The sequence below is a fragment of the Guyanagaster necrorhizus genome, assembly GCF_019112545.1.
Source record: "Guyanagaster necrorhizus MCA 3950 unplaced genomic scaffold BT62scaffold_15, whole genome shotgun sequence".
NCBI classification, from domain to species: domain Eukaryota; kingdom Fungi; phylum Basidiomycota; class Agaricomycetes; order Agaricales; family Physalacriaceae; genus Guyanagaster; species Guyanagaster necrorhizus.
In genome coordinates this window covers 94,624-118,886 of record NW_025064894.1, presented here as the reverse complement: position 1 = coordinate 118,886, position 24,263 = coordinate 94,624, and the positions used below count along the sequence as shown (strand labels likewise).

The 24,263-nt window shown below is 47.2% G+C and overlaps 12 protein-coding genes across 12 annotated transcripts; 5 read left to right on the top strand and 7 right to left on the bottom strand.

The window, feature by feature from the left end:
• The first annotated feature begins 697 nt into the window (after nt 1-697).
• BT62DRAFT_932996 (uncharacterized protein) lies at nt 698-3,361 on the top strand. Its single transcript, XM_043186470.1, has 3 exons — nt 698-1,119; nt 1,172-1,494; nt 1,544-3,361. Exons 1-3 carry the CDS (start codon nt 991-993, stop codon nt 3,027-3,029), a joined length of 1,938 nt encoding a protein of 645 aa, XP_043038695.1. The 5' UTR covers nt 698-990; the 3' UTR covers nt 3,030-3,361.
• Nucleotides 3,136-3,491, top strand: BT62DRAFT_182211 (uncharacterized protein). The gene has a single exon (XM_043179956.1). It carries the CDS (start codon nt 3,242-3,244, stop codon nt 3,419-3,421), a length of 180 nt encoding a protein of 59 aa, XP_043038694.1. The 5' UTR covers nt 3,136-3,241; the 3' UTR covers nt 3,422-3,491.
• Nucleotides 3,492-3,881: 390 nt separating this feature from the next.
• On the bottom strand, nt 3,882-5,783 carry BT62DRAFT_897379 (uncharacterized protein; the record flags this gene model as incomplete). The annotated part of the gene is made up of 3 exons (XM_043183300.1): nt 3,882-5,187; nt 5,240-5,487; nt 5,553-5,783. The coding sequence occupies 3 exons, from the start codon at nt 5,781-5,783 to the stop codon at nt 3,882-3,884; spliced, it is 1,785 nt and encodes a 594-aa protein (XP_043038693.1).
• A 127-nt stretch (nt 5,784-5,910) lies between these two features.
• On the top strand, nt 5,911-6,928 carry BT62DRAFT_932994 (uncharacterized protein). The gene has a single exon (XM_043186469.1). The coding sequence runs from the start codon at nt 6,170-6,172 to the stop codon at nt 6,914-6,916; it is 747 nt and encodes a 248-aa protein (XP_043038692.1). The 5' UTR covers nt 5,911-6,169; the 3' UTR covers nt 6,917-6,928.
• Nucleotides 6,929-7,448: 520 nt separating this feature from the next.
• Nucleotides 7,449-8,213, bottom strand: BT62DRAFT_1006875 (uncharacterized protein; the record flags this gene model as incomplete). The annotated part of the gene is made up of 3 exons (XM_043177283.1): nt 7,449-7,568; nt 7,619-7,685; nt 7,789-8,213. The coding sequence occupies 3 exons, from the start codon at nt 8,211-8,213 to the stop codon at nt 7,449-7,451; spliced, it is 612 nt and encodes a 203-aa protein (XP_043038691.1).
• A 505-nt stretch (nt 8,214-8,718) lies between these two features.
• On the bottom strand, nt 8,719-10,023 carry BT62DRAFT_1025760 (uncharacterized protein; the record flags this gene model as incomplete). The annotated part of the gene is made up of 6 exons (XM_043178290.1): nt 9,926-10,023; nt 9,830-9,871; nt 9,422-9,500; nt 9,208-9,308; nt 9,062-9,093; nt 8,719-9,012 (listed from the first exon to the last, which is right to left on the bottom strand). The coding sequence occupies exons 1-6, from the start codon at nt 9,981-9,983 to the stop codon at nt 8,719-8,721; spliced, it is 606 nt and encodes a 201-aa protein (XP_043038690.1). The 5' UTR covers nt 9,984-10,023.
• A 2,258-nt stretch (nt 10,024-12,281) lies between these two features.
• BT62DRAFT_1006874 (uncharacterized protein) lies at nt 12,282-13,119 on the bottom strand (the record flags this gene model as incomplete). Its single annotated transcript, XM_043177282.1, has 6 exons — nt 12,282-12,404; nt 12,467-12,562; nt 12,623-12,675; nt 12,729-12,922; nt 12,985-13,018; nt 13,074-13,119. 6 exons carry the CDS (start codon nt 13,117-13,119, stop codon nt 12,282-12,284), a joined length of 546 nt encoding a protein of 181 aa, XP_043038689.1.
• A 217-nt stretch (nt 13,120-13,336) lies between these two features.
• On the bottom strand, nt 13,337-14,276 carry BT62DRAFT_897220 (uncharacterized protein; the record flags this gene model as incomplete). Its single annotated transcript, XM_043183292.1, has 7 exons — nt 13,337-13,455; nt 13,511-13,614; nt 13,715-13,756; nt 13,809-13,887; nt 13,949-14,095; nt 14,154-14,167; nt 14,224-14,276. 7 exons carry the CDS (start codon nt 14,274-14,276, stop codon nt 13,337-13,339), a joined length of 558 nt encoding a protein of 185 aa, XP_043038688.1.
• Nucleotides 14,277-16,381: 2,105 nt separating this feature from the next.
• On the bottom strand, nt 16,382-16,821 carry BT62DRAFT_1006872 (uncharacterized protein; the record flags this gene model as incomplete). Its single annotated transcript, XM_043177281.1, has 3 exons — nt 16,382-16,684; nt 16,742-16,753; nt 16,813-16,821. 3 exons carry the CDS (start codon nt 16,819-16,821, stop codon nt 16,382-16,384), a joined length of 324 nt encoding a protein of 107 aa, XP_043038687.1.
• A 1,449-nt stretch (nt 16,822-18,270) lies between these two features.
• On the top strand, nt 18,271-20,556 carry BT62DRAFT_969648 (NADPH oxidase). The gene is made up of 6 exons (XM_043188952.1): nt 18,271-18,730; nt 18,786-19,285; nt 19,338-19,831; nt 19,888-20,236; nt 20,301-20,394; nt 20,455-20,556. Exons 1-6 carry the CDS (start codon nt 18,367-18,369, stop codon nt 20,463-20,465), a joined length of 1,812 nt encoding a protein of 603 aa, XP_043038686.1. The 5' UTR covers nt 18,271-18,366; the 3' UTR covers nt 20,466-20,556.
• A 1,491-nt stretch (nt 20,557-22,047) lies between these two features.
• Nucleotides 22,048-23,253, top strand: BT62DRAFT_932988 (HSP20-like chaperone). The gene is made up of 3 exons (XM_043186468.1): nt 22,048-22,257; nt 22,315-22,609; nt 22,747-23,253. Exons 2-3 carry the CDS (start codon nt 22,352-22,354, stop codon nt 22,864-22,866), a joined length of 378 nt encoding a protein of 125 aa, XP_043038685.1. The 5' UTR covers nt 22,048-22,257; nt 22,315-22,351; the 3' UTR covers nt 22,867-23,253.
• On the bottom strand, nt 23,009-23,689 carry BT62DRAFT_920473 (uncharacterized protein; the record flags this gene model as incomplete). The annotated part of the gene is made up of 5 exons (XM_043184220.1): nt 23,009-23,102; nt 23,146-23,198; nt 23,255-23,303; nt 23,459-23,615; nt 23,641-23,689. The coding sequence occupies 5 exons, from the start codon at nt 23,687-23,689 to the stop codon at nt 23,009-23,011; spliced, it is 402 nt and encodes a 133-aa protein (XP_043038684.1).
• Between the last annotated feature and the right edge of the window lie 574 nt (nt 23,690-24,263).

Below are 24,263 nucleotides of genomic sequence, written 5' to 3'. Positions count from 1 at the left end.
AGCTCTTCCCTCCCCCCCCGCCTTCGCATCATCATCATCATCACCATTTGATTTAGGATGTCGAAGATCGCTATATCTATTTATCGAAGAGTAAATTTCGAAATCATCGTGTCGGTGCGGGGAAGAATAATAAAGGTTACAAATTTATGATCCCTCGCCGGTTCATCGTAAGAATTTTGCAAGACTACACATGGGTTTGATCGCAGCGTCGTGATTCCGTTGTCTTCATGAGGAGTGTGGTCTCGTTGCTGGATGTTGAGGTATCCTCTACTTTCGAGATATCTAGTCTCGTCGCTATCTGGCACATCTCCCTTGAGCGGTTCAAGGCCGTCTGAACCTTTCCGAAGCCAAATTGGGCCGCGCAGCAGGAGCATCACCATGAGATAGAATGAGCCCGAACTTCGGAATGACGAAGGTGATGTAGACTGGGAGCAACTGCTCCAATCGAGCACTGCCTTCACGCATCCGCTTCTACCGTGTCGGACTAAAGTTGAAGCCCTAGCCTCTAAATATTCAGTTTCTCTTTGGACTCGCGTCCATAGACCCCGGACGTTTATTAGAGGATAATGAAAGAATAACCCATGATGTTTTAGACTTTGTGGGACCAAGCCCGAAAAAGGTGGCCGTTGTTATTGCTGACACAATTGAAATGCCAATCGCCCCGGCACTGCTATATGTAACTTCCGCTGGGGGCCGTATAATAAGCGTCACCGTCACATTCTACGGCCTCCCAGGGAACTCGAACTTGTTACCTCTTTGATTTCCCACCATTACAAGGTTGTTCTCGAGCCCGAACCGAATCACCTGTACTTCTGTACTTCCTGGCAGAACAAGTCGAGAGGCCAAATAAGGCAAGCATCGGCATCGAACCCCCCCTGGACCTGACCTTGGACAGGTACAGCCATTTTCTTTTTCTTCCAGGGCTTTATGGTTTCTTGTCATGATCCTTCACGATTTTCTCTTCACTCCGTAATATCTCTATCATCCAAAATGATTTTCTTTGTCGTGACATGTTGTCTATCCGCGGTTGGCGCTCTCCCACTAAGCGATGGCAGCGGGCAGGCGATAGCGAGGAGGGGAGACAATGGCAATAATACAGGCAGTTCTGTCGAGATTTGGGTGCGTCGCTTTCTATGTTCTACTCGAATTCTGTTCTGACATTGCAGCCCAGATGCCAATCGTGGTCGTGGTCGTGCTCCTCACTGGAGGCGTAGGCGTCTGCTGGTGGCGGAAATCCGCTACAAGAGGACCCAGCGGTGTTCCAGGTGTCACATCTGGCTCGTCGACCACCACCCTGCCGACAGCCAACGGAGGCGTTCGCGAGCTAACCGCAGAGCAGCTCGCTGGGACTGTTGAAGGTGCTGCTTCTAATCCTCCATCCGCGACTCGGACCAGACGTGGTAGGCGGCCACGTAGGACCCCGTCCCAGATATCTACGATATCGTTGCCTGCTTACAACAAGGAACCTGGAGAGCAGGAGCTCGTCATTTTTCGGCAAGTTGGTACACGATCGTAGTAAGACTACCATTAATCTGTTTCATAGCGGTCCTGCCGACATGGAAGACGTTCCATTACCCGTCACGACTACGGTTGAGATGCCTCCGGTAGACGAGGACGGAGAGACGTCAATGCACTCAAGGAACCAATCTGATGGATATTCACCGATGCCAGATTCACCTAACGACATGCCTCTCCTCCATGAAGATACTACTTCTACACCTGATCTTCAGCCTCCAGGTGAGGGCATGCCAATCCGGCGGAGTGTAGATTCTGGTTCTGTCGAATCTTCCTTGATGCGTTCAACTTCCCGAGACCAGGAACCTGATCCACGCGGCGCAGCACCGGCGTATTTCGAGGTCGCGGTGGTAGACCTAAGCCAGGATGCCTTGCCTAGACCGTCCTCGTCTGTCGAGGTTACCCCACCATCGCCGGGAGCGCCCGCCTCACCCCCCCCAAGGCGCACGTTCCGCTCTATTCTCGGTGCCTTAGGATCAGGTAATGCTCGCTCTGTGGGGGCCGCCGTCAGTCATTCTCGCCCAGGGTCGAATGGCTCGAATCCGTACAGCCGCTCGTCGTCGTCGATGTCGTATAGAGGCCACCGTCCCTCACAATCAAGCACGGGCTCCCTTCTGTCGATGCACAATCCTCTGGTCAGGAAAAAATCCACCGCGACGCTCAATTCGCAGCATCTGACGTCGCCTTCCTTGATCTCCCTCAACTCGATCTCTTCTCCTCTCTCGCATACGCTTGTTCGCACAGAGTTCACCTACCCCAAGTCTGGTCCTACACCGGAGCAGCTGAAATTCATCTCCTCGAGAGAGTCGGTCGCGCGGTTTGGTGTCCCATACGGTGAAGAGGCGGTGAGATGGGCCAGCACTTCCAGACTGGCCCTCTCGTCACCCACGCCAGAAGATGACGTGCCACCGCCAGAGTTTGACTTTGCACCATCTGGTTCACGACCGAGAGCAGATACTGCAGAGAGTAGTAATTCTCCGGCTGTTCCCTCACCCCTTGCACATAGCTTTGAGAGCCCAGATGAGGAAGTACCATCAGAGACGTTAACCTCTGTCTCTCCGTTTGCAGATCGCTCCAGCTCAGGCCCTTCCACTGCACACCCTTCTCCTAATTCACCCGTGGCGGCCGAGGATACTCCAAATACATCATCGGATGCAACCGATCATTTCAATGAAGGACCTTCAAGCTCACCTCTACCTGCTGACGTCGCCTCTAAATCCGTAGAGGCCGATCCTACCTCACATCCTTCGAATGAATCCGGTCCCAGTTCACCCGTCGCTTCTCCCTCGATGAAACCAACACTAACGAGCAGCCCACGTCCCGCCCCTGTTCCCGTTGCCGCATCCGTACGATCCGCCTCGCGCGCAAGTTCCATCAGGACGTTTGCTACCGCCTTGGAATCCATGGGAACTGCGTCTTCAGATGATGACTATGACGAAGCTGAGGAACCAGGGACGCCGAGACTGGCTCCTCAACATATATTGGAAAACATCGATGCGACGGTTCGAGCGTAGCTTTTTGCATATCTTCCGGGAGCCGGTTCTCTTATCTTATCACGCATTTCCATAACCATCTAAAGCTAACATTCCCCCATGATCATGCCTTACTCCAAGAGGTTCTTTACCATTGTACATTATTTACTAGAAAGAAAATTCTATTAGGACTCGCTTTTCTAACCATACTTGTACGCGCTGGACATTTCTATTAATCACCCGACGAGTATAAAATGGCGTCCTCCTTCAGCGCGTCATCTTTCCTTCTTCTCTCGTCTTCTCTGGATAAGAGTACCTCGTATATATTATTGAATCTCTTCCTAGGGTTTACCGCCAAACACGGCAATCTCATGCTCGTACATGAGCGTACTGAAACAACGGCATGTCGACGCGCGAAAGCCGTCGGATACTAAATCACGAATCACGACAAGGGGAAAAAAAATGAGGTCTACCGATCGCAATGTATTGTTCAAGGATGGAAAATCAGTGGAAGAGAAGCCTGATCGAGACGACGCGATCGAGGAAGGTAAATGACCTTGGAGCAACGATTGTCTAGTTCAGCACAAAGAATGATACATTCGAAAAGAGTGAATGGCCCGCCAAGCTGTAGAAAAAAAAAGAACGTCGTCACCGCCGTCTCGCCCTCCAATGAGTATCTTCTAGTTCCAAAGTCGCGCCGAGACGCGTAAATGTTGTTTGGATGACACTGATCCTCTGATCTTGAAAAGTCGGTTTTCTGTCAATGCTTTTTGACTGTCCTAAAGGCCACATTGCTTCTCTTATTGAGGCCATTGTAATGCGACAACGGAAGATCTGCTCACTGCACACAGATCCTGCCCACTTCTATTTGTTCATTCATTCCAATACGTCCCACTAACTATCAGACCTCATACCCTCAGCCAAGCTCCGCGGATCCACAATCCAAATAGCCGCATCAACACTCTCCACCGACTCTTCCTCAACAACCCCACCCTCAGCCGCTGCCGCTGCCGCCTTCCTCCGCCCTTCCGTCTCCTTCAAAATAGCCCTCACGCTCGTCCTATTAGCCGTCAACGTCGTCCATCCCAGCCGAGCACCCCATAGCAAGCTCTGCACCGTATGCGCCGTCAGACGCGGGTTGGCCTTCGTGATCACGGCTCGCGAACTCGTCCGGGCGGAGGCATTCTCAAGGGAGAGGATATCTACGCAGGTGTTTTGGAGGGAATGGAAGAAGGATGGGACGGGCGTCGTTGGCTTGTGCGACGCTCCGTACAGGCGTATAGGGAGTATGGGGATCATCGCCTTGGGGTGACGAGAAGACTGCCAGTACAGGTCCTCTGCACCTGTCGTAGCAGGATCGAGGAACAGGGCCCGCGCGCGCCGTTTCTCGTTCGGACCCCCGATTTTGGTTACTATACGAAGGCAGCGCTCCTTCGCCTCATCCGTGGTCCAAAACTCCACAGACTCTTCTTCTTCTTCTGGCAGTCGATCCTTCAGCTCTTGTATCATACCCTTGACCATCTCCTGCAATACCTGATTCGTCAAAGCCCTGGAATGCTTAGCGAGGTCACTAGACGATTGCATAGGCAGTTCATCTAATCCATTTTCGACAGCCGAAACGTCTTTTTTCTTTTTCCATTCCCTAGCGCGCGACGGAGGAATGAAACGCGTGTTGGCTTCATCTACGGATTGGGGGAGGCTGGCGTGTGTGAGATCCGAGACTAGGGCGATGAGGACGGAGAGATCGAGATTGATGCGTCGCGTCGGTTTCAGAGTCAGAGATGCGGGCGCGAGTGGGGGCGGTTTGGCCACTACGGGGATCTCATCATCTTGCCTCTCTCCTAGGGCGACGTCTATTCCCATATCTTGAAGGCATTGTATTGTTTGGGCTATCCGGGGATCTGTGGGTTCGCCATCCTCGGACGGGTCGAGCCGCGTAAGTCGCAATGTTACTCGTGGAGTAATTCGCTTGGTCCCATCGACAGACGCTACTTCGTACGTGTTGGCTTTGGCAGCTTCCACTAGAGCGCGACCCATGCGCAATATGGAGTTGTCAAATTCAGTTTGGGCGAGCGTTCGAGACGGGCGGTGGATCCCATTCGTAATCGGTTCTTCGTCAGATAACTCTTCCTCATCGGATGAGTCAGTCAAGTATGAGTCTATTTCCCGAAATTCAGCTAGGATGCGAGAGTTCTTGATTCTAAGGACCACATTTAATGTTGGTTGATTGGGATGCAGGGGAGAAAACTGACGTGTTTACTCGAATCCAGCGACGTCCGTGGTCTGCTACGACGTCAACTTTGATTCCAGAAGGCTTTTGACCACCTGCTTTCTTAGTCTCGCGTGATACTGGTGTAGAAGGCGGCGGCGTTGAGGAAAACGACTTGAAAACGGATACTACTCTACCAGGCGCACAGAGCACTTCGTTCCAAACCGCTATGAGGTACGGCGCATTCGTCGACAAAGGCGGTAAGTCGGCGGACTTGGGATCCTCAAGGAACTACTGAAGTGAAACAGCAAGGGTGAGGAACGGAAACCGATCCGGGCACACGACCGATCGCCTACCTTATCCAACACATCTAAATCGACTTTAATGGTATCCTTGAGCTTTCTGAGGCCTGGGATGTGATCTTGCTGCAACCACTGTGTATCATCGGGAGCATCGTTGAGATGCAGAGATGAGTCGAGTATCAGAGGCCTCCTGGTTGGCGGCTGGAAATAAGATATCGAATCGTGGATCGTTTGAAGTCTGGGTCGGAGGACACGTAGAGCTGGGTGGCTGTTTCCGTTCTCCATAACGATGACGACATCGTCGGAAAGAAAAAAAGTCCAAGGCGGCTGTTATGTACGTTTGTTTGATTGTACACAGCCACTACCGAGCTTTGGAATGGAAGACGGGCCGGTTTCAATAATCCCGGTTGAAGCTGTTGAAGCTGTCCTACGCTTCATTCAACATTCAACATTCCAAGTTGAGGATCAGATCCGCGTCTAGCCTTGGTGCCTCGCTGGAGCTTACTTACCTATGCTCGCCAGTCGCAAGAACCGGTCGACCGACTTGCGTTCGGGAAGTAGTAAAAGTAAATGTCTTTGCTTAGATGAGGTGAATTATGCCCTGATCGAGGATCTGTGGCAACTCCGTTATAAAGTCATAACCCCTACATCCTCCTCCTCATCCACTATCCATGATACTCCCACTCGAAATACTCGGCCTGGTCATCGCAGAGGCATGGGCACTTCCCCTTACCCCCTTCCAGCGCCTCCAAATGGCAACTTCATCTCTCCTCGTCAGCAAAGCCTTCGCCTGGGAATTCAATCGTGTCTTCTGCACCGACATCCACATCCTCACCCCCTCCCACCTTACCCATGTCCTCCGTTTCGTCCTTCCGCGGTTTTCAGTGGCTTTCCGGTCTACTGATTCACCCTTCTCACCGTCAGAAATTTGCCGGTCCATCTCCTTTCTCCTCCAAGTCAATCCTCACCGTGGCAACGAGTTATCTCACCCCTTGTGGAATAGCATTCTCTGCATCATGCCACACTTATCACGGTCCCTCCCCAACGTCCAGCGGGTATCGGTGAACTATCACAACTGGTGGTTCAGTGACCCCTACCTTGCGTACCTCCAGCTACCAAAGCACGTAACAGAGCTGGACGTCGCCTTCACCCACAGCAATTCGTTCTGCAAAGAGCGGCTTAAAAAGAACGTTTCCCTCTTCGCAGATCCGTCCTTCGCCTTTCCTGGGGTTAAGAAGCTGACAGTTGTGGGCGGGAACCGGTCCTTCGTGAGCCAGCTGGTCAGGGCGTGCCATAATGCAAAGTCCGTTACGAGCGATACGTACAAGGAGCCTGTTATGCAGATGATCACTCAGGAGACGGTAGCGCCGAGGCCTAAAAAACAGTTCAAGATGAACGCTGTGTTGCGTACTACTTGATATCGTCATCATCCTTCTCATACAGAATAGAACAAGTTTTCCGCTTTATATTGACCGTCAACTGATGATAACGCACAATAAAGTCAACTAATGTTAAGCTCCATAGATTCTAGGAGGTGTCATACACACCAAGGTATAAGACAACTGGTCTACGTCACTAAAGATGGCAGGTCGGATTGTTTGATCCATACGCATAATTTATCATAACTTCAATAAACGTCACTACAAACGACATATTGCAACAGCTCACCGATAGGCTTTTCTTCATCTGACCACTCCATGCAAGAAATCGGAAGAAGAGCATTTCACCCGTCCACCAGCAATGGCAAACGATTGATACAGGCGAATCTGAGTTCTGAAGTCTCCGTCAACAACCTCCACAGTATCCACCCTTCAGTCTGTGATCGAGTACCAGAACTTACAGATCTGGTCTGAAGCGTCTAGTACATGTTACTAAGAGTCTACAAGACGTTCCATGATGCTATTTGCCATACTGCGCTGGGCTCTACGTCTTGTCATACCACGTTCAATTCTAACGAGAAAGCCATGTTTCACTGAGTGAAGTGAACACGAGAGAAAAGTACACGAAAGGCTTGGCACAGAGCAATGTGATTGTGATTTGCGACATGACGACAGCATGGGACGTATATCGCTGAACAGCGCCGTATTAAATATGGCCGTGGGATGAAGGAGCTAGCTTACAATCATGGCTCTTCGGTTTCCGAGATCCATGCCTTCAAAGGGTCTATCACGACTGCTTCCAGTGTCTCTATACATAATTCGTCGGTAAAATGGCCCGAGGGTGTCTCATCTAAAGGGGAATTTTCAGTATATGTGTCGCATTCCAAAACAATAAATAAATTGAAGCCCACAACGACGTCAAGACCCAGTCCAACTGTATCTCGGATCTTACAGACACGCATAAATAAATGCGCCGGGGGCGTACAGATGCGGAGCGTCTCATACAGCATCCATCTCGGTCCATGTGCAGGTAGTGAATCTTGCCCAGTAACGGGCATCGTTCAACATCTGATCCCGCATCTGATCCGCCAGATACTCCAAGCGCAGGATACATCAACAACAGCGGCAGCGGTCCTGATACCCAGACAGAAACGAAGGGAAGATACACAACCTGCAAGAGTATACGAAAGGTGTCCCAATACAGCAGGCAAAAGCAGGATCTCCAAGGTGGGGACCGTGATTGACAGACTACCACGCCGTATGTAGCAGGCGTAGCGGCCGTCGGTGGGGTGTTGTGGTTAGCTGGGAACTGTAAGTCTGTCTGCATATCCCCCATTCTCTTCTTGCATTGACAATTTTTATCCAGATGTTATGTGGCGAAACGTGTGCATCCTATTACTAGGTAATCCAGCTAGCGGTGTAATCTTGCTGTGTCGGATGATCCTACTGGGCCTACTACTGGGGATGTAAAAAAGTGGGCTTGAAGGATAGTGTAGGATTGTATTTGACAAATTAACAGGGTTGATGTGATCATCTGAGAGGAACAGCATTGCAAGTGTACTCACTGGCATTTTCTTCCTTATGTATGTGTTGAAGAATGGTAGGATCACCACCGTATATGTGCCTTTGACTTTAGATACATTAGTTCATAGGTCAATTGAGGGAAGATATAAAAGCTTATGAGTGGGTGGATATTTGTCTGAGTGTCTTATTGTCAATTGCTGCAGGTATGCAGATAAAACTATGAGATATAAATATTATGCATACACAGTATGCATGTAACTAGACAGAAGAAATGGAAGAATTAAATAATATGAAATGTAAATACTAAACTGCTCCAACTATACTTGTATCTCCAACACCTCAAGCCCATTATAGTCTCTATGGATGATGCCCTCTGAACTGTTGATACCAATATCTTCCTGGGAGTCCACTGCAGTGTGATGGCCATATTCATCATCTATCATCTGCTGAGCTTCAAGGTCACCATTCATTATGGAGTCCTGCTGGGAGTCATGATCTCCAGAATGTGTCCCAAAGTGAAGTGAGCTTGATATGGTGCTTCCCTGCCAAGAATCATCTGGATGAGCATGACCTGCTGCAACCTGTCCAACAAGAAGAGTAGGAGCGATGCCCTATATAATATCTGTCAGATATAAAGTCAACAATAGAATGTAAACATACCCTTGCAATTGCTGCTAGAATATCAAAGTATTCTGTTATAGAACTGTCACAAGCATTAAAGACTATATATAAAATCAAGGATATAGAATAAAGTGCTGATGACTCCACCAAGATTTTAATAATAGGATAATAAACTCTGATTCCACCTCCCACTTCATTTCCTGCTTGTGCAACAGTAATAATGTAGTAGATGATGAGTAAGGTGCACCACAAGATGGAAGCAAGAGCAAAAGATGAATAGAGGATACTGTCAAGAGCAGAGGTATTGATCATAGTATAGTTATTATAAGTCATAATGATTTTGAAAACTATATTAACTTTTGAGTAAAGTAATGAAATGAAAGATGAAAGAGATCTTACTAATTGCAGAAACCAGAAAAAATACAGGAGGCAAAACAATGAGCCATTGCTGGCCCCAGACTATCCAACAATGCCAAATCTATAATGAGATGACAATGAGCTATATTATAAATTAGAATTATCATTCATACCATTGTGGAGTCAGCAAGAATAGTACTAACAGCACTTGTAATATTAGCTCCTAATATTATTTGACTAAAATTATATATAAATAGATATCTAGTCCAAAGACTCTGACCATTATTGATAAATTCAGAGTTTATCATTGACCAGTTGAAGGCAAAGTTAATAGTACTAGTAATATAAAGAAGAATTATAATAGCAATCATAGTCTGTCTAATAGACTGTGATTTGTATATAACTGTGTTTATCTCAGCTTAAATAGTATAGCAGATATATTTCACTCACAGATATTCCAAAGTGCAACAGCAACAATTCCAGTATATATTCCTATATAAAGTTGTAATAAATACAAATATCACAAGTTTAAATAAGTCTGCATACCATTTAATAGAGAGTACAGTATCATTGAATTCAAGTCAGCATCAAGGCCTTTAGACATGAGAGCTTTGTTTGCATCAGTAGGATCTGATGGTATATTAATCTGAGTGACCATTGGAGAAGTCTGAGTGAAGGTAGAAAGTAAGCAAGAAACTTGGAGAGAGTAGTTAGTAGATATAATACACATTAAATCCCTTCTTATATAGTCTGCAGTGACACAGCAAAAACTAATAATAAAGTATCAACAAAGTATCAACACTACATATTAAAAAGATGATCATTTTAAAATATCATCATGAAAAACAAGATTCAGATTTATTTGATTATAACATGGTAAAGAACTGATATTGATATATCAACTACTGTATATAATTCTTCATCAGAAAAAAGATGCACTTTGAAAATCAACAGATGATAAAAATATATAATCATCTTACTCTTATTATATATTTTGCAATGAGTAAAGATTTCTAGCTGAAATATATAGTAATAGAATCAATGATTCATTAGCTTTGAAGAGAAGATTTAAAATCTGTTTGGCTGCAAGAGTGATTTTTGATATGCCAATATAAATTTCTACATGTAGTAGAGACTTATTTTATTAGACATTAATACTTTAAAAATTTATATATTATCTAGAAGTGCTTGGTTGCCATCAGCATTATGTTTTGAGCAGGTAGCCAACTCAGCAGATACCATCAAATGAATAGACAGGTTGCTCAAGTAGTCAGCCTAGCAAATGCCATTAATGGATAGAATAATTTCTATAATCAGCTAAATTAGATAGATCAGAAAATACTATGATCACCAAATAGATTGTCCCATAGGTTCTTAAAAACAGCATAGTAACCAAGTATTCTATATATATAAGACTTAGAATAGTCATCAGTTTAAGTCATTATCACTCAAAATAATTGTGTCAGATTCTGTAACAAAAGTTATAGCTACTAATTCACTATGCTATTAGTCTGTCTGCTTTACTTGAACCTCTGGAGTCATTGCAAGTGCTACCTGCACATGACACATGAAGAAGACTAGAGTATCATTACTCCACTAGTATATTGCACCTGATAAAATGACCTGTGCAGTTGAATCAGATGGACATTCTGAAACCCCATAAGCATTAGCATGCAGCCCAGACCACAGGCTTTCCAAAGGAAAAGATGTCGTTGCACAATCAGGGGTGGTGAGGCAGTTTCATAATGTCATTCTCAACTCACACCCACCTCCAATGGCTGCTGTGGCAATGAATGAAAGAGAGCAGTTGTAATGTCCATTTCCTAATTAAAAATGGTCCCCATGCTACCTGGCCAATATCCAAGATCTAAAGCAAAGGCACTAAGATCTGGCATCTGAGGCAACAAAACCTCTTCATATGGTATGATGCTGTGAATACAGAGTTTAGGAAGTGATGGTTGACCAATCCAAGACAATTTGTGTACAAGTGAGGAATATTGTGGCTTTGGTTCTTAGCACTTAGGCCTGAGACACTGGAAAAATTTGTTGGTTATCTCTGCAAAATTCCTCCGCTTTATGAGTCACAAGTCCCTCCCACCAGTTGTCCCATATCCGGTCCAGAAGGTGATACAGCAAAGGCAGTAATCGAAGCCCGTTGTTTCGTGAAGCTGTTCAATGACAGCTGCGGAGTTGCAGAAAGAGAGGTCGGCCTAGATCATGCATTGGCTGAGGAAATAAACCTTGTGAAGATGTACCTCTGTAGCTAAGAATTAATACAGGTTCCGATGGCAATACCTTTCATGAGTTCACACTTGTAAGCTAGGAGTTGATCATAAGATGCTCAAGGCACGTTTCGTCCTTCCATTTCAGGAGACACTGCTGAATGGTTCTTGCAGCAGGAACGAGTAAAAGCAAACTCCTAGGATGACTTTCGTAACTCTCATTTGGATATTCGTAATATTACTGTACAGTTCCTAATACGTATATCAAGATACCTTTTGTACGTATGTCAGTCGGCCTTTTTTCATCATCGCTCATATCCCGAGTACGACGATTTGTGCTAAAGTGAATTACCACTTACATTCTGTGATGATGCCGCAGCCGCGTCGTTCAACTGAGTCCGAGTAACAAGGCAAGAGGTTAATTCAAAGCAGAGCTTTGAGGGTAACATCAAGCATGGTAATGACGGCGTAGCATTTTGGTTCCGAGTAGTGACAATGGCAGGATCTACCCTGATAGCATCGATATAAATACCATTTTTCGACTCATTTTGAACCGGTATGTACTGTACTGGTATAGACGGGTTAGCTGGGCTTTGAGGGGCTGAGGAAATGGTCGCAGAAAATGGTCATCATGGTTTGTCGTCATTGGCACCCCTTCCCAGACAAACGGGATGGCGCATTCAGCCACTGAAGATATCCCATAAAAGGTCGGGGCGGGTTGGAAGGACTACGGAAGCAATCGTAGATGAGGCATCCGAATTGTGATCGAGTAGGGAGGCCAAGTGATCGAAGGATCCGGACGGCTGAAGGGAAGAGGGAAGAGACCTAGGCCGTCGGAAGATTGAAGGATAAGCCGCTCGCGTACGTCAAGTGGGGGATAGGCGAGTAGGGCCAGGAGTAGAAAGTGACGGTATCGAGAGGGCTCCCGGCCTAGTATGCATACCAGAGGGGTTCCAAGCCGCTGCATTAGGACATGTTGTCAGTCAAAAATAGATTTAAAAGACTAGGGAGAACATCTTACACCGCTAGCTGGATTACCTAGTAATAGGATGCGCACGTTCCGCCGAATAAGCACTTGAAAAATCGTCAATACAAGAAGAGAATGGGGGATATGCAGACAGACTTACAGCTCCCAGCTAACCACGACACCCCACCGACGGCCGCTACGCCTGCTACATACGGCGCGGTAGTCAATATCTTCTGTCCAGACCGAAGTAGCTGCCAAGGAAGTATCTTGCTTCCTGTAGTCTGGTATACGAACTTGCATTTAAGATACGCAGGTGGGTTTGTGGGAAGACGGTCGATAAGCAACGCGGGTGCGCTACGAGTTCATTGGGTCCTGATGGTGGTGAGCAAAGATGGTCATTTTTTGTCAAGCCTTACCTTTTGCTCGACGACAGAGGTAACATTAGTAGGACTAGAACATAATAGAACCAGTCAGATATTATAGCATGAAGAAGAGGAAAACATACTGACTTTGAATTTGCCTGCAGGAGTCATTACAAAACTCGTGTCCATTCTTGTAGCGGTGTTCGAAGCATGAAAAAGCCTCTCCTGATTTTTTATATAGTTCATCCTTCTACTCTAGAGCCTCAATCCTTTCCTGCTCGGACCGAGTCATGAGCAGACGCGCAGTGGACTGGCACCAAGTTTCTGTACGTGTTGACAACGGTAATTATCTTCACATACCGAAGTTCGATTTGCTCGGAATATACATCTGTACATACCATTAATACTACCAGACAGGTGGTCTCGCCGCCAACTTCTCCTTGCTCAAAAGATGTGTGATATTAGCCCCGATTTTCTTTCGTTGTTCCATTGTTAGCGGAGGGACATTCGAAGAATATCCCATCCCTGAAAAGAGGCCCGAATCAGGACGGATCAAATAGAGAGAACAGGATCAACGAACTGAGGCTCGGGTATTGCAAGGGTACTGAACTTGCTTTCTCAGGGAGCGCAGACAGATCCAACGGGAACGGCGGGCCAATCCATGCATTACGATGTTCGTGATCCCTAAGAAATATTAGTCATAACTGCCATGCAATTACGCAGGTATGACGAACGCTCGCTGTCAAATCAGTCAGAATTTGGTTATGCATATATATTCGAGGACAGAATCCGAACCTCATCCAAAGTCAAGGGGTGCACAAGAACGCTAATAGCAGCCTTGAGCATGATGGATCACGAGAATCAGCTATAAAAGATACCTTAATTGTCCGTGATTCAGCGCGATGAACGAGAATACGGATGAGAAGCTCTCTCCGGGGACCCAAATTTCGTAGGAGCCTTGGATCAGAAGTGTCAACCGAATACGCGCCAAGAAATAGAATACGAAAAGGTGGCTTACCCACTGGATGGGGTCCCATGGGTTCCGTATTGACACGGAACAATGGCACGGCGACGAAAGCCCCATCACGACAGAGTCTCAAGACGGCATCACGCAGCTCCAGCGCAGCGTGATGCTCACCGGGATTCTTCTGGCGAAAGTAGATGTCTGTGGAAGGGGGGCTTTGTGCTTGAGTGTTTCCGTACAAGTGTTTGTTCAGACCCACGAAAATGCCACTCCCTATCATGGTTCAATTATGGGTAATAGAAAGACAGAACGTTAGACAAGAGTTCTACCTCACTTCATTTGCAACTACTATAGAGACGTCGGTTTCGGGCTTGGTCGTCATTGTCATCGTCGTGTCGATCTAAGAGATGGTCGTAGATAAAAGAGGCAATTTCCTTTTCTGTAGCCTTGTGATTATGCCTAAAATACTTCCGTACTAAATTGACTGGAATCGATGAATCAGTGAATAGGAGCTACGTAGGAAGAAAACCCACATTCAAACGGTCTTCTTCGCCGTTATTGGGAGCTTCGTGCACACTTCATGAGATGTTCTGTAACTACCAGTAAAGTCGCATAAAATTGCGTGTTATTGAGTAGGCACTATGGCAGTCATCTTACGCTCAGGCCCAGCTGAAATATTCTCTAGATCCCGAAATGGTACGAAGATATGGACTGAGGGTCCCACTGAAACGCGTCGACGGTGGACAACAATGAAGATTGGATCGGCTGATCGGCCCGAAGAGAGTCCTACCACGCAGCCACTTCCGAGTCGACTGCGCTCCTCTCGTCTGTTTCGCAGTTGCCATGTTTTGCTAAATCATCTTCCTTAAATGTCAGCCTTGCGATATGAACTTGGAATTGAAGAAGGGGTCTAGCCGCTGTCGTCGAGTTCTCCAAGGCGTGACAAAACCTAGAGGTTATTTCCACTGCCGTCAGAAACTGGTCTTATACTCTTGGTGGAAACTTGAGGCTCATATTCTTAGAGGGTCGATTACTGAGCAGAGGAAGGTCGAGGTGAATCAGGTTTAACCTGATTTTTCAGGGATATGATTCAGCGTCAAACTACTCAGCTCCACCAATTGACTTTACTACTGCTGTCAAGCAATGCAGCGCGCCCTTCCTGCTGTAAACCTTTGCATCCGCAGCCTTTCCTCCTGATTCTTCTGCCGCGTTTTCGAGGTATTTTTCGGTCATTTTCCATGGTAGTTATGGTGAACGGGAAGGGTGGGTAATGCGACAGCAGCTAATGCTATATGGACGGGATAAACTACTCACTCATATGCGCCTTTGGGGCTGGCTATGTTGAGCGGGTTGACTCTGAGGTCATCTTATCGAAGGCGGTAGGTAGGTAGGTAGGTAGGTAGGTAGGTAGGTAGGTAGGTAGGTAGAATTACACTGCACGGTCCACCGATATCAGGTGGGTATGAGAACCGATCTGATTTATTGGTATTCTTCAAGTACTTTTGAGTGTTTACGACCGTGTAATGCACCGTGGTTTCTAACCTTGACAAATGAACGACTTTGGCACAGTTTCTAGATTTCCATCGGTCTGACCACTACAACATTTCAATGGTATCATCCATCTTGACTCGGAGAACTGTGCCGTCATGGCGTCCTCCATCTGTCCCATGGTTGAACATGTCGACGTGCCTATCTGTTGTCAGGACATCTGAGCACTGTGCAACTTCTGCGGCTTCGGAGGCTTTTCTCAATTATATTATAAGACAATATAGGGTAATATAGGTCTGTGCCTTCTTTGGCATCAAGAAGGTTCTCAATAGAAGTGTGTAGATGTCTAATTGCTGCACCATATGCTGGTTTTCTAAACTCTAATAAACTCTATATCGCAGCAGGCACTGATCCAAAAATAGCGGCTTCTAGCTGCGCTGTACTTGGCGATTTCTGCGTGGATAGCATAATGTAGTTCGTTAATGATGAACAATCCAGCAACAATCAATGCCAGTAAATACTCTGATCCTACACAATGGCTCAGGCCGGTGCGACGGTACGCTCTCAGCTCTAGCCAAACGGCCATTCATTGAAAAAAAAAATCGTTCCAGTCGAAGCATCTGATCGCAACTACGAGCAAAGGAAAGTAGCTCAGCGATACTCGCGAGAATTGATATTCAGCCTCGCTACGATTTAGCGACAAACGGGGGTTCGAAACAAATGAATCCACGTCAGGGTTGTCATTTTGAGTTTCCGTGACCCTGTCCTCGTAAAGTACGGTCATGCAAGACGAGTGAACGGTAGAATATCTTATTGTGCTTGGTAAATCTGTGGTGTGCCGTAGCCCTTTCCAGATAGAGAGTTTGGACACATGCGTTTTTTCCGGATAGACAGCCCTTGACCGGAGGATGCAACATGGTTTTCCTCGAACGCTCGACGGGCCTCTGCGAAGTCCAACTTTTATCTTTACCTTTAAGCCACCTTCTTCCGGCAGCCCACTCATTGAATAGAATTGGCGATCGTCTCCTCTTCTGGGTCATCTCCGTCCTCGATCTTCGACTGCACCAGCAGCTGCTCTAGAAGCGCGGCGGATCCCCCATCATATACAAGCACCGTGGTAAACTCCCTTTCCCTCATCACCTTGCGTGAGGCGCGTGCGCATGGTGCATGAATAGCAAGATAACGAGGAGAAGGAACTGGGTAGTTGGCAGGATCTGTGGTAGTAAATGTGATTGTCGGTGGGCAGTGAATGATATATAGAGCACGGAGAGCGCACACCCTGTACTCGTTGGCCCGTTGGCCCTAGAAGTGAAATCGATTCTATATATTTCCCCTACAGCAGATGCGATAAATACTCACCGTCGCTTCAAACTAAATCATCAAATCATCAAACGCCGCGCGTTCCTTACCGCATATTGTCAAAACGTTACTGAGGTCATGGATATTCAACCTATTCGATTATCGCGTCACATCAATGCCTGCGAAATGGTTTAGGACCGTCCAAACAGACGTGGCCCGCTTAGGCTGGGAATATCTCAGCCTCTAGCACATGAAAGGCAAAATTGGATTAATATGATTAATATGTTTTTAGGGTGCTGAAAATTTTCGTTCGAGCCCTCTGGGATTATATGTACGAACTCCGTCACTGCAATACGAACGTCATTCGCATTCACGCGCTGAGCAACGCTGGGGTCATTTTCAAAGCTCGCTGCATCACTGGTGCCGGTAAGAACGCATCCATACCGGTCACGGACAAGAGCCTATACAAGACGTGTAGTGCGGCGCAGTTTCTGCTTAGCCGTTCCACGACCGGGAGGCCATTGGAACGGGTTATTGAGCAGATCTTGACTACCATCAAAGAATGGTCGTGACAGATGGTGAGAAGAAGGGGGTATATGACCCTCTCCGACTTTAACTGAAGGGGATTAGTTGCAGACTCCACTTGCGTATAATAAAAATAAGTTATAATAGCGGATGAATCGATCCATCCTAAATTTAGCTAGCTCTGCAAGCTTATTATATGCGCCTTCGGGGACGGATAGGATCTCGGAAGCGACTGCTGATCGTCCAGTGTCAGAAGGAGCGTTCAGGGTTAGATATCCTAGTACTCGGGTCCGGATGATTCTGTCCGTGTCAACAGGGTGTCGTTCGAAGGAAAGGTAATGATTATAGGCTCGGTGCCACAAAGAGCTAGGTTCCACATGTATGATATCGATTGGGAAGTAGTGGCACTGTCATTTTGAGTGGAAGGAAAAGAAGGAAGTAGTTTTTGTGAGTCGTTGGAAACTCCCACGCGTAGACGCATTCCAAGGAGTCTCAAATATTTTCCATCTGAGACCGCTTCGTGAAAGATAATTGTCAGAAGATGACAATGCTACACTGCGAGGGAATACGATGGAAGGAATACGTTTGTAGAGCCTGGAATAGTCATTATTGATTAATGAGGGTCTGGAATATAGTCAGCTTTCAACATCACCTCTAGAAATTAACATAGACAACCGTCAGTCAACTTGGAAGTGATGCACCACAATCCATGGTACTAAGTGAGCTGGACACTGTCAGGCGCTTGACAGCTTGTGCTTGAATCGTGACTTTTGCTTTATGGTTTCTAGTTAGAGAGCCTTTTCGTTATGTGAATACGCATGAAGGCCGCCAAACCTGTTACATCTGATCGTCAAAGAAGAAAAGCGTCAGCGTGCATTGAAACTTTGATGGTCCGATTGAGCGGACATCTTCTGGCAAAATAGAGTGATTTGTAATACGGCATCCTGTCAAAACTTCGGCTTTACACCAATTTGGCAGATAGGAGCTCTTTGCACCCAAAAGTGCTATGGTAACGTTTTGATCAAAGCGACCCACCCAGAACTTGTCCATCTGGCACCGTCCTCTTTTCTTCCCATTACTCCTTCAACGACCAGCAGGCAGGTCCTTTCGTCCTTCTTTTTTCTTCTCTGCGCAGGCAGTAGTAGTTTCTACCTTTCGCAATGGCCAGTCGTTCTTCTGGTCTGGATTTCTCCGACCGCCCCTCGACGCTAGACGAGCACCCGGATTTGCCCAACCCTTATGGCAACGGGCACGAACCTTCTCACCTTCAGCGCAATAAGACTGAGCGCAAGAGGCTCCAAGGTCTTCAGAGGTCCTTAACGAATTCCTCTATCCCTAGACTGGCCTTTCAGCCGAAGGGCTGGAGAGAGAAATGGAATGTTTGGATGATCAATGACGGTGGAAAACAGCTCTTCTTCGCCTTATTTGTCTTCCTTCATCTCCTTGTTGGAGTGTTCGGATTCCTCAACTACGACTTGAGGGATAATTCGGTCAACGCTCGCGCTACGTTTGGTATCACATTTCGTGAGTGACAAACTTGGGTACCTCGAGGCTGGTCACTTATAGCCCTTTCCTCCAGCCATCGCTCGTACTGCTGCCCTGATTCTTCACGTTGACGTGATCTTCATTCTTTTGCCGGTCTGCCGCAACTTTGTCTCACTCCTTCGTCGCACACCTCTTAACGATATCATTCCGTTCGATAAGAACATTTTATTACACAAAGCCACCGCCTGGTCCATGGTTATTTGGACAACCGTCCACATTCTTGCACATATCGTCAACATTTACAAATTAGTTGACGCCATCCCCGGTGCATCTACGAGCGAAAAGGTCAAACAGTTCGCGCTTGCAAACGTCGTCACTGGACCCGGTCTTACAGGTTGGATTATGACCATAGCTCTGGGAATCATGGTGTGGTATGCCATGGAGAAGCGTCGCCGTGCCAACTTCGAACGGTTCTGGTACACCCACCATCTATTCATCGTTTTTTTCATCAACTGGCAATTGCACGGCATGTTTTGCATGATCAAGCCTGACAGGCCCCCGTACTGCTCCTTCAACAACATTGGCGTGTTTTGGGTGAGTGGAACACTAACATCCGTCTTATGGGTATCTCTAACTGTCATCGCAGCGCTACTGGCTTGTTGGTGGTGTCATCTGGGTCTGGGAGCGCATTCTTCGCGAAATCCGGTCACGTCATGTCACCTACATCTCAAAGGTTATCCAGCATCCCTCGAATGTAGTGGAACTCCAAATCAAGAAAGAGAAGACTACCACCAGGGCTGGACAGTATATCTTCCTGTCGTGTCCCGAGATATCATACTTCCAGTGGCACCCTTTCACTCTCACCAGTGCGCCTGAGGAGGATTATATCTCCCTTCACATTCGCGTTGTTGGTGACTTCACGAAGGCTTTGGCTGAGGCTGTTGGATGCGACTTTGAAACGAAGGAGAAAGGTGCACCTGCTGGAGGAGTCGTCATCGGTACCAACATAAATCCGCCCATCAATCGTACCCTCCCTCGTGTCATGATCGATGGACCTTTCGGTAGCGCCTCGGAGGATTACTTGAATTACGAGACTATCCTACTCGTTGGTGCTGGTATCGGCGTTACTCCTTTTGCATCGTATGTTCCTTCCTTCCACGCACTGATGTCTTCGTCCGTAACTAATGACCGGTCAGGATCCTCAAGTCCATCTGGTATAGGATGAACAATTTCGGGCACTCGAAGCCGACACGGTTGTCAAAGGTGTACTTCACATGGGTTATCCGCGATTATGGCAGCGCCGAGTGGTTCCACTCCCTTCTTCACGCAATTGAGGAACAAGATACCCTGAACCGAATCGAGATCAACATTTACCTCACCGCCAAGATTAAGGAGGATGATATGAACAATATCTTCGTTCAGGACGTCGGCGCTGAGAAGGACGCGATTACGTCTCTCCGCGCGCCCACACACTTTGGTCGTCCGAACTGGGACCGGGTGTTCAGTTCCCTTGTTCAGAAACACCCCTCGACCGATGTTGGTGTGGTGCGTATTTTTATTTTATGTCCTTTGTCATTTGTGGTCTTTTCTTGACAATCTTCTGTTCTAGTTCTTCTGCGGACCGTCGCCTCTCTCGAAGCAGCTTCACACTATGGCGAACAAGTACTCGGATCCCCAGGGTACTCGCTTCTTCTATGGCAAGGGTGAGTGTTAATTTTGTCGTTGCCATGAGGTTCAATGTTGACATGGAGATTTTTTAATAGAAAATTTCTGATGGCTGAGCATTGGGTGAGAAGTTTTAGTCATTGAAACGGAGGGTCAGTTATAATTGTACGTTAGCCAATTATCTTTAGATGATACCTAGGCACCTTGTCTGTTGATTTGACAAGGCATCATGGAATATATTGGATGCTTGCATCTTTACTTAGTTGCGGCAGGGATGATCTGGGGCCCAATAATGGGCCTTTGAGACCACGTGCTACGTCACGTGGGTGCTAAAAGCGCAGTTGCCGCCCTTGTGTGGTAAATTCTCTCTAAATGAATGCGACCGTTATCTGAACAATTTATGAGCGACAAAAGCTATGTCTCTCACAAAGTCCTTCACACGGTCCGTATCTCTATGTCCTCCCTCGGCCGTTGCCGTCCTCACTGCGACGTCAAGATTTGAGTTCTGCTCCATACTTCGCTCCCATTTTTTCCGGTGATATGACGATGAATAGCGATAGTCGGAGAAGAGGATCGCTCTCTGTGTTTGCGCAGTACGCTGACCATACTTTTAGATCGGCAGACGAATACCGCCTGCCTGCCTATGCCTCTAACGTGGCTGTGCCGGTCGAGTTGTCATCCCAAGCCATAGTTTTTGACACAGGCTGACTCGAATCTGTACGGTTGTAATTTCCTGTTGAGGCAGTTCATAGCCGGTGTTCCAGTAAGTAAGCTTGCGGTGAACTCCACACTGCACTGACACCACACATGTCGATTTCCCCGCACTGCGGATTCCGTTATACGCAAATCAGGTCGATCATCAGTATGACGCCTCGCAGGCTGTGCTAAATGGGAGGACACATATGGGCGATATTCCCCTCCGTAGGGTCTCGAGAAATTCTGACGATCCTCCGGTATTCGGTAGCCGGGTGCCCCGGCACAGTAAAGATGACTAAGCAACAGCAAAGCGGTGTTCACTGCTTGGTGGAACTAGAACTTGGTAGAAGCATGCAGAAGGGTTGATCCGGCCAAGTGAGTCGGGATTACCGCTATTAGTAACTTGCTTAGTGACACAGCACAGTCGGAGCCCGGCAGTGACAAATCGCCTTTTCGTGCTAAATCTCTGGGATAGTCATTTTATAATAACCTGTACTGTATACAAGCCCACAGCCACAGCGATATGGTTACATATGACTTCGTTCGACTCAACAGATCTGAGATGCGGTACTCCCAAAATTGGCGGCTGCTTGACTAACCTTTTTCATGACAAGATCGTCTTACAGTGCCTCACGTCCGCGTCGGGGAGGGATACCGGGATTCCCAAGTCGGTGGGAGCGGTCGCTGTCAAATCTCATGACGCAGCACAGCCCATCGGTAGGAGATTCAACCAGTAGCCACATCCTGGTTGACGACGTTGAAAGTATGGATTAGTAAGTTTAGCTCTGCTGACGGGGACACTCGCCAAAGCCAGGCGTTTCTAGCATGCAAGGTATGACTCGTTTCGAACTCCTTCGGCCTGATTCCAGACTCCTTCGGGATTTGCCGAGATGGACCCTATATAAACACACAGAGTGGGATCTGAAAAGCCACATCTCCACATCCAGACACCAACCCAGTGGCTCTACCTTGATCTGTGGTGTACATATATTCATGTCTCAACCATCCTCCCACACATCTAAACCCAAGCCCTCGGCTAAGCCTACACCCAAGCAGAATCCCGATCTTTATCGAATTGCTAGTGCTCTTGCTGGACAGAAAATCAAGGAATTATGCACCAAGGGTCTTATAACAGTGAATTCCGTCATTGACACACAAGTGACACGTCCTCGTCGCTCTCCTCACGAGCACATGTTTACACCAAGGTAAGCATATCATGAGTGGCGCAAAGACATTACTCATTAATGACGAATTTTTGACAGAATGGATGTCCTAGATGACCCAGCGTCGTCAAATATCATGGCGACGTTCGAAATTCCTGGCGTCCGAGCGTCCGATATGAACCTGTCAATCGTCGACGGCCATCTCATCATTCAAGGCGAGCGGCGGTCTCGCTTCACAGCCAACGGTTCCGCCGATACGGACACGCGGCCTGACGGCGGTGTGTCGTCTACCGATATCATGGACACTGACAGCAAACCGTCCATTCAATTTCCTGTCAGAGAGCTCAGATACGGACGATTCTACAGAAGTTTCAAGCTGTCTAACACCGTCCAAGTGAGTCTATTTCCTACCTCCACAACGCTACAAACAACAGCATTTTTGACGGGTTCCTTATGTCCCCGTCATATGTTTTGTTACTGTCCCCTAAGTTGAGCTGTTACTGATTGTTTTTCTTTGTTCGCCCGTTATAGCAAACTGACATAACGGCGTCGATGGTAGAAGGCATGCTCACAGTGACTTGGCCAAGGTCCAATCCAGATCTCGCTACCGAGGTGCCTGTCGGAAATGGGGAACTAGTTCAGATCAAGTAATGCACCTATTACGGATTCTCTTTCATTACAGTATCGACGCATGAGTTTAGTTAAGCGCCAGTCTTCTGAATCGTTCCCCATAGCGGTGTAATTGACATCCACAAAAATACTGCGGTTCAAATCTCGATATCACTTCCCCAACTCACCCCCACTCTTCTTGGATCATCGCGTCCTTATTTGGATCCTTCTCATTTTTCTGGGTTGCTTGAATTCCCTGTTCTACTTTTACTACTTCTCTGTAATGATCTCAACTCAGCCTTTCCTGTTCTACCTACTCACATGCTTCTGTAGCCTGTACTGTACCACCCTTTTGCTATATCCATCATCCACGACTACTGTATTGTATGTTTCACAGCACCATTGAATAGATACATCCATTGAAACTTACACTGGCAAGGCCAACTTCAGCAAGCGTAGGCATTCCCATAACCGATGGCCTACGCGGAAGAAAATATCCATTAAGACGCGGACGGACTTGGACCCCTCGTGCTCACTAAGATTACTAACAAAGAGCTGCGCAGAGTGATATGTAAGATTCGACACAGGTCATGGGCCACCAAAGCAAAGGTGTACACATCATCACGGCACTTACGAATCATTCGTCTGAGAATGCCAGAACTGTATGATCCGCTCCGTTAACCAGGGAGGCTCAATATTATGGGGCGCCTCGGGAGCGAGGCGGCCACTGAGGAGCGATAGAGTCGATGACTCCTCATTATGTCGTTTGACTAGGATCAAGGAGGCAATAGCTGTAGCACATGAATCAGATTTCACCAACGAAGAAAAAGAAGGATGAGAATTGCCACTCTACGTGCGTATCCATTAATGGGTCTCCGTGGTGTACATCTGGTAGTACACAGCAGGTCAGCCGAGAAGATCGACGTATTTCTCGAAGACGTCCGGTGATGTGATATCTGCTTCCTGGCGCTTGAAGGCTGGAGAGACTGCGGCAAAGTGTCGTTTTCCTTGATGGAACAGCAGGTATGACAATGAAGATTTCTCCTGTACAGCCGCGATTCCTGAGAAAAGATGTCGGAGTGTTTACTCAATGAATATCACACTAGCGCTCGGCCCCGGGGTTTCAGGTTCCCTTGCAGCAGCTGTGAGGGATACACGTGTTATCAGCAGGAACATTTTGAGCGCGGAGACATAATATTAAACATGAGTCATATTTTTTCCTTGCAGGCATGTAGTATTGGCCGAAGATCTTCTCTCGCGGGGCACGGCAACCAGAGATGCACCAGCAGAGGTGTGGACGCGTATGCAACATTCATGCTGCCAAGAAAGCGCAGATTACAGCCGGCAGAAACCCCAGTTTACTAGACAAGACGCCGAAAGTTTCGTGCACGATGTCAGCTCCATACTGAAGCCTAAAGAGATGCTCAAAATATAGTGCT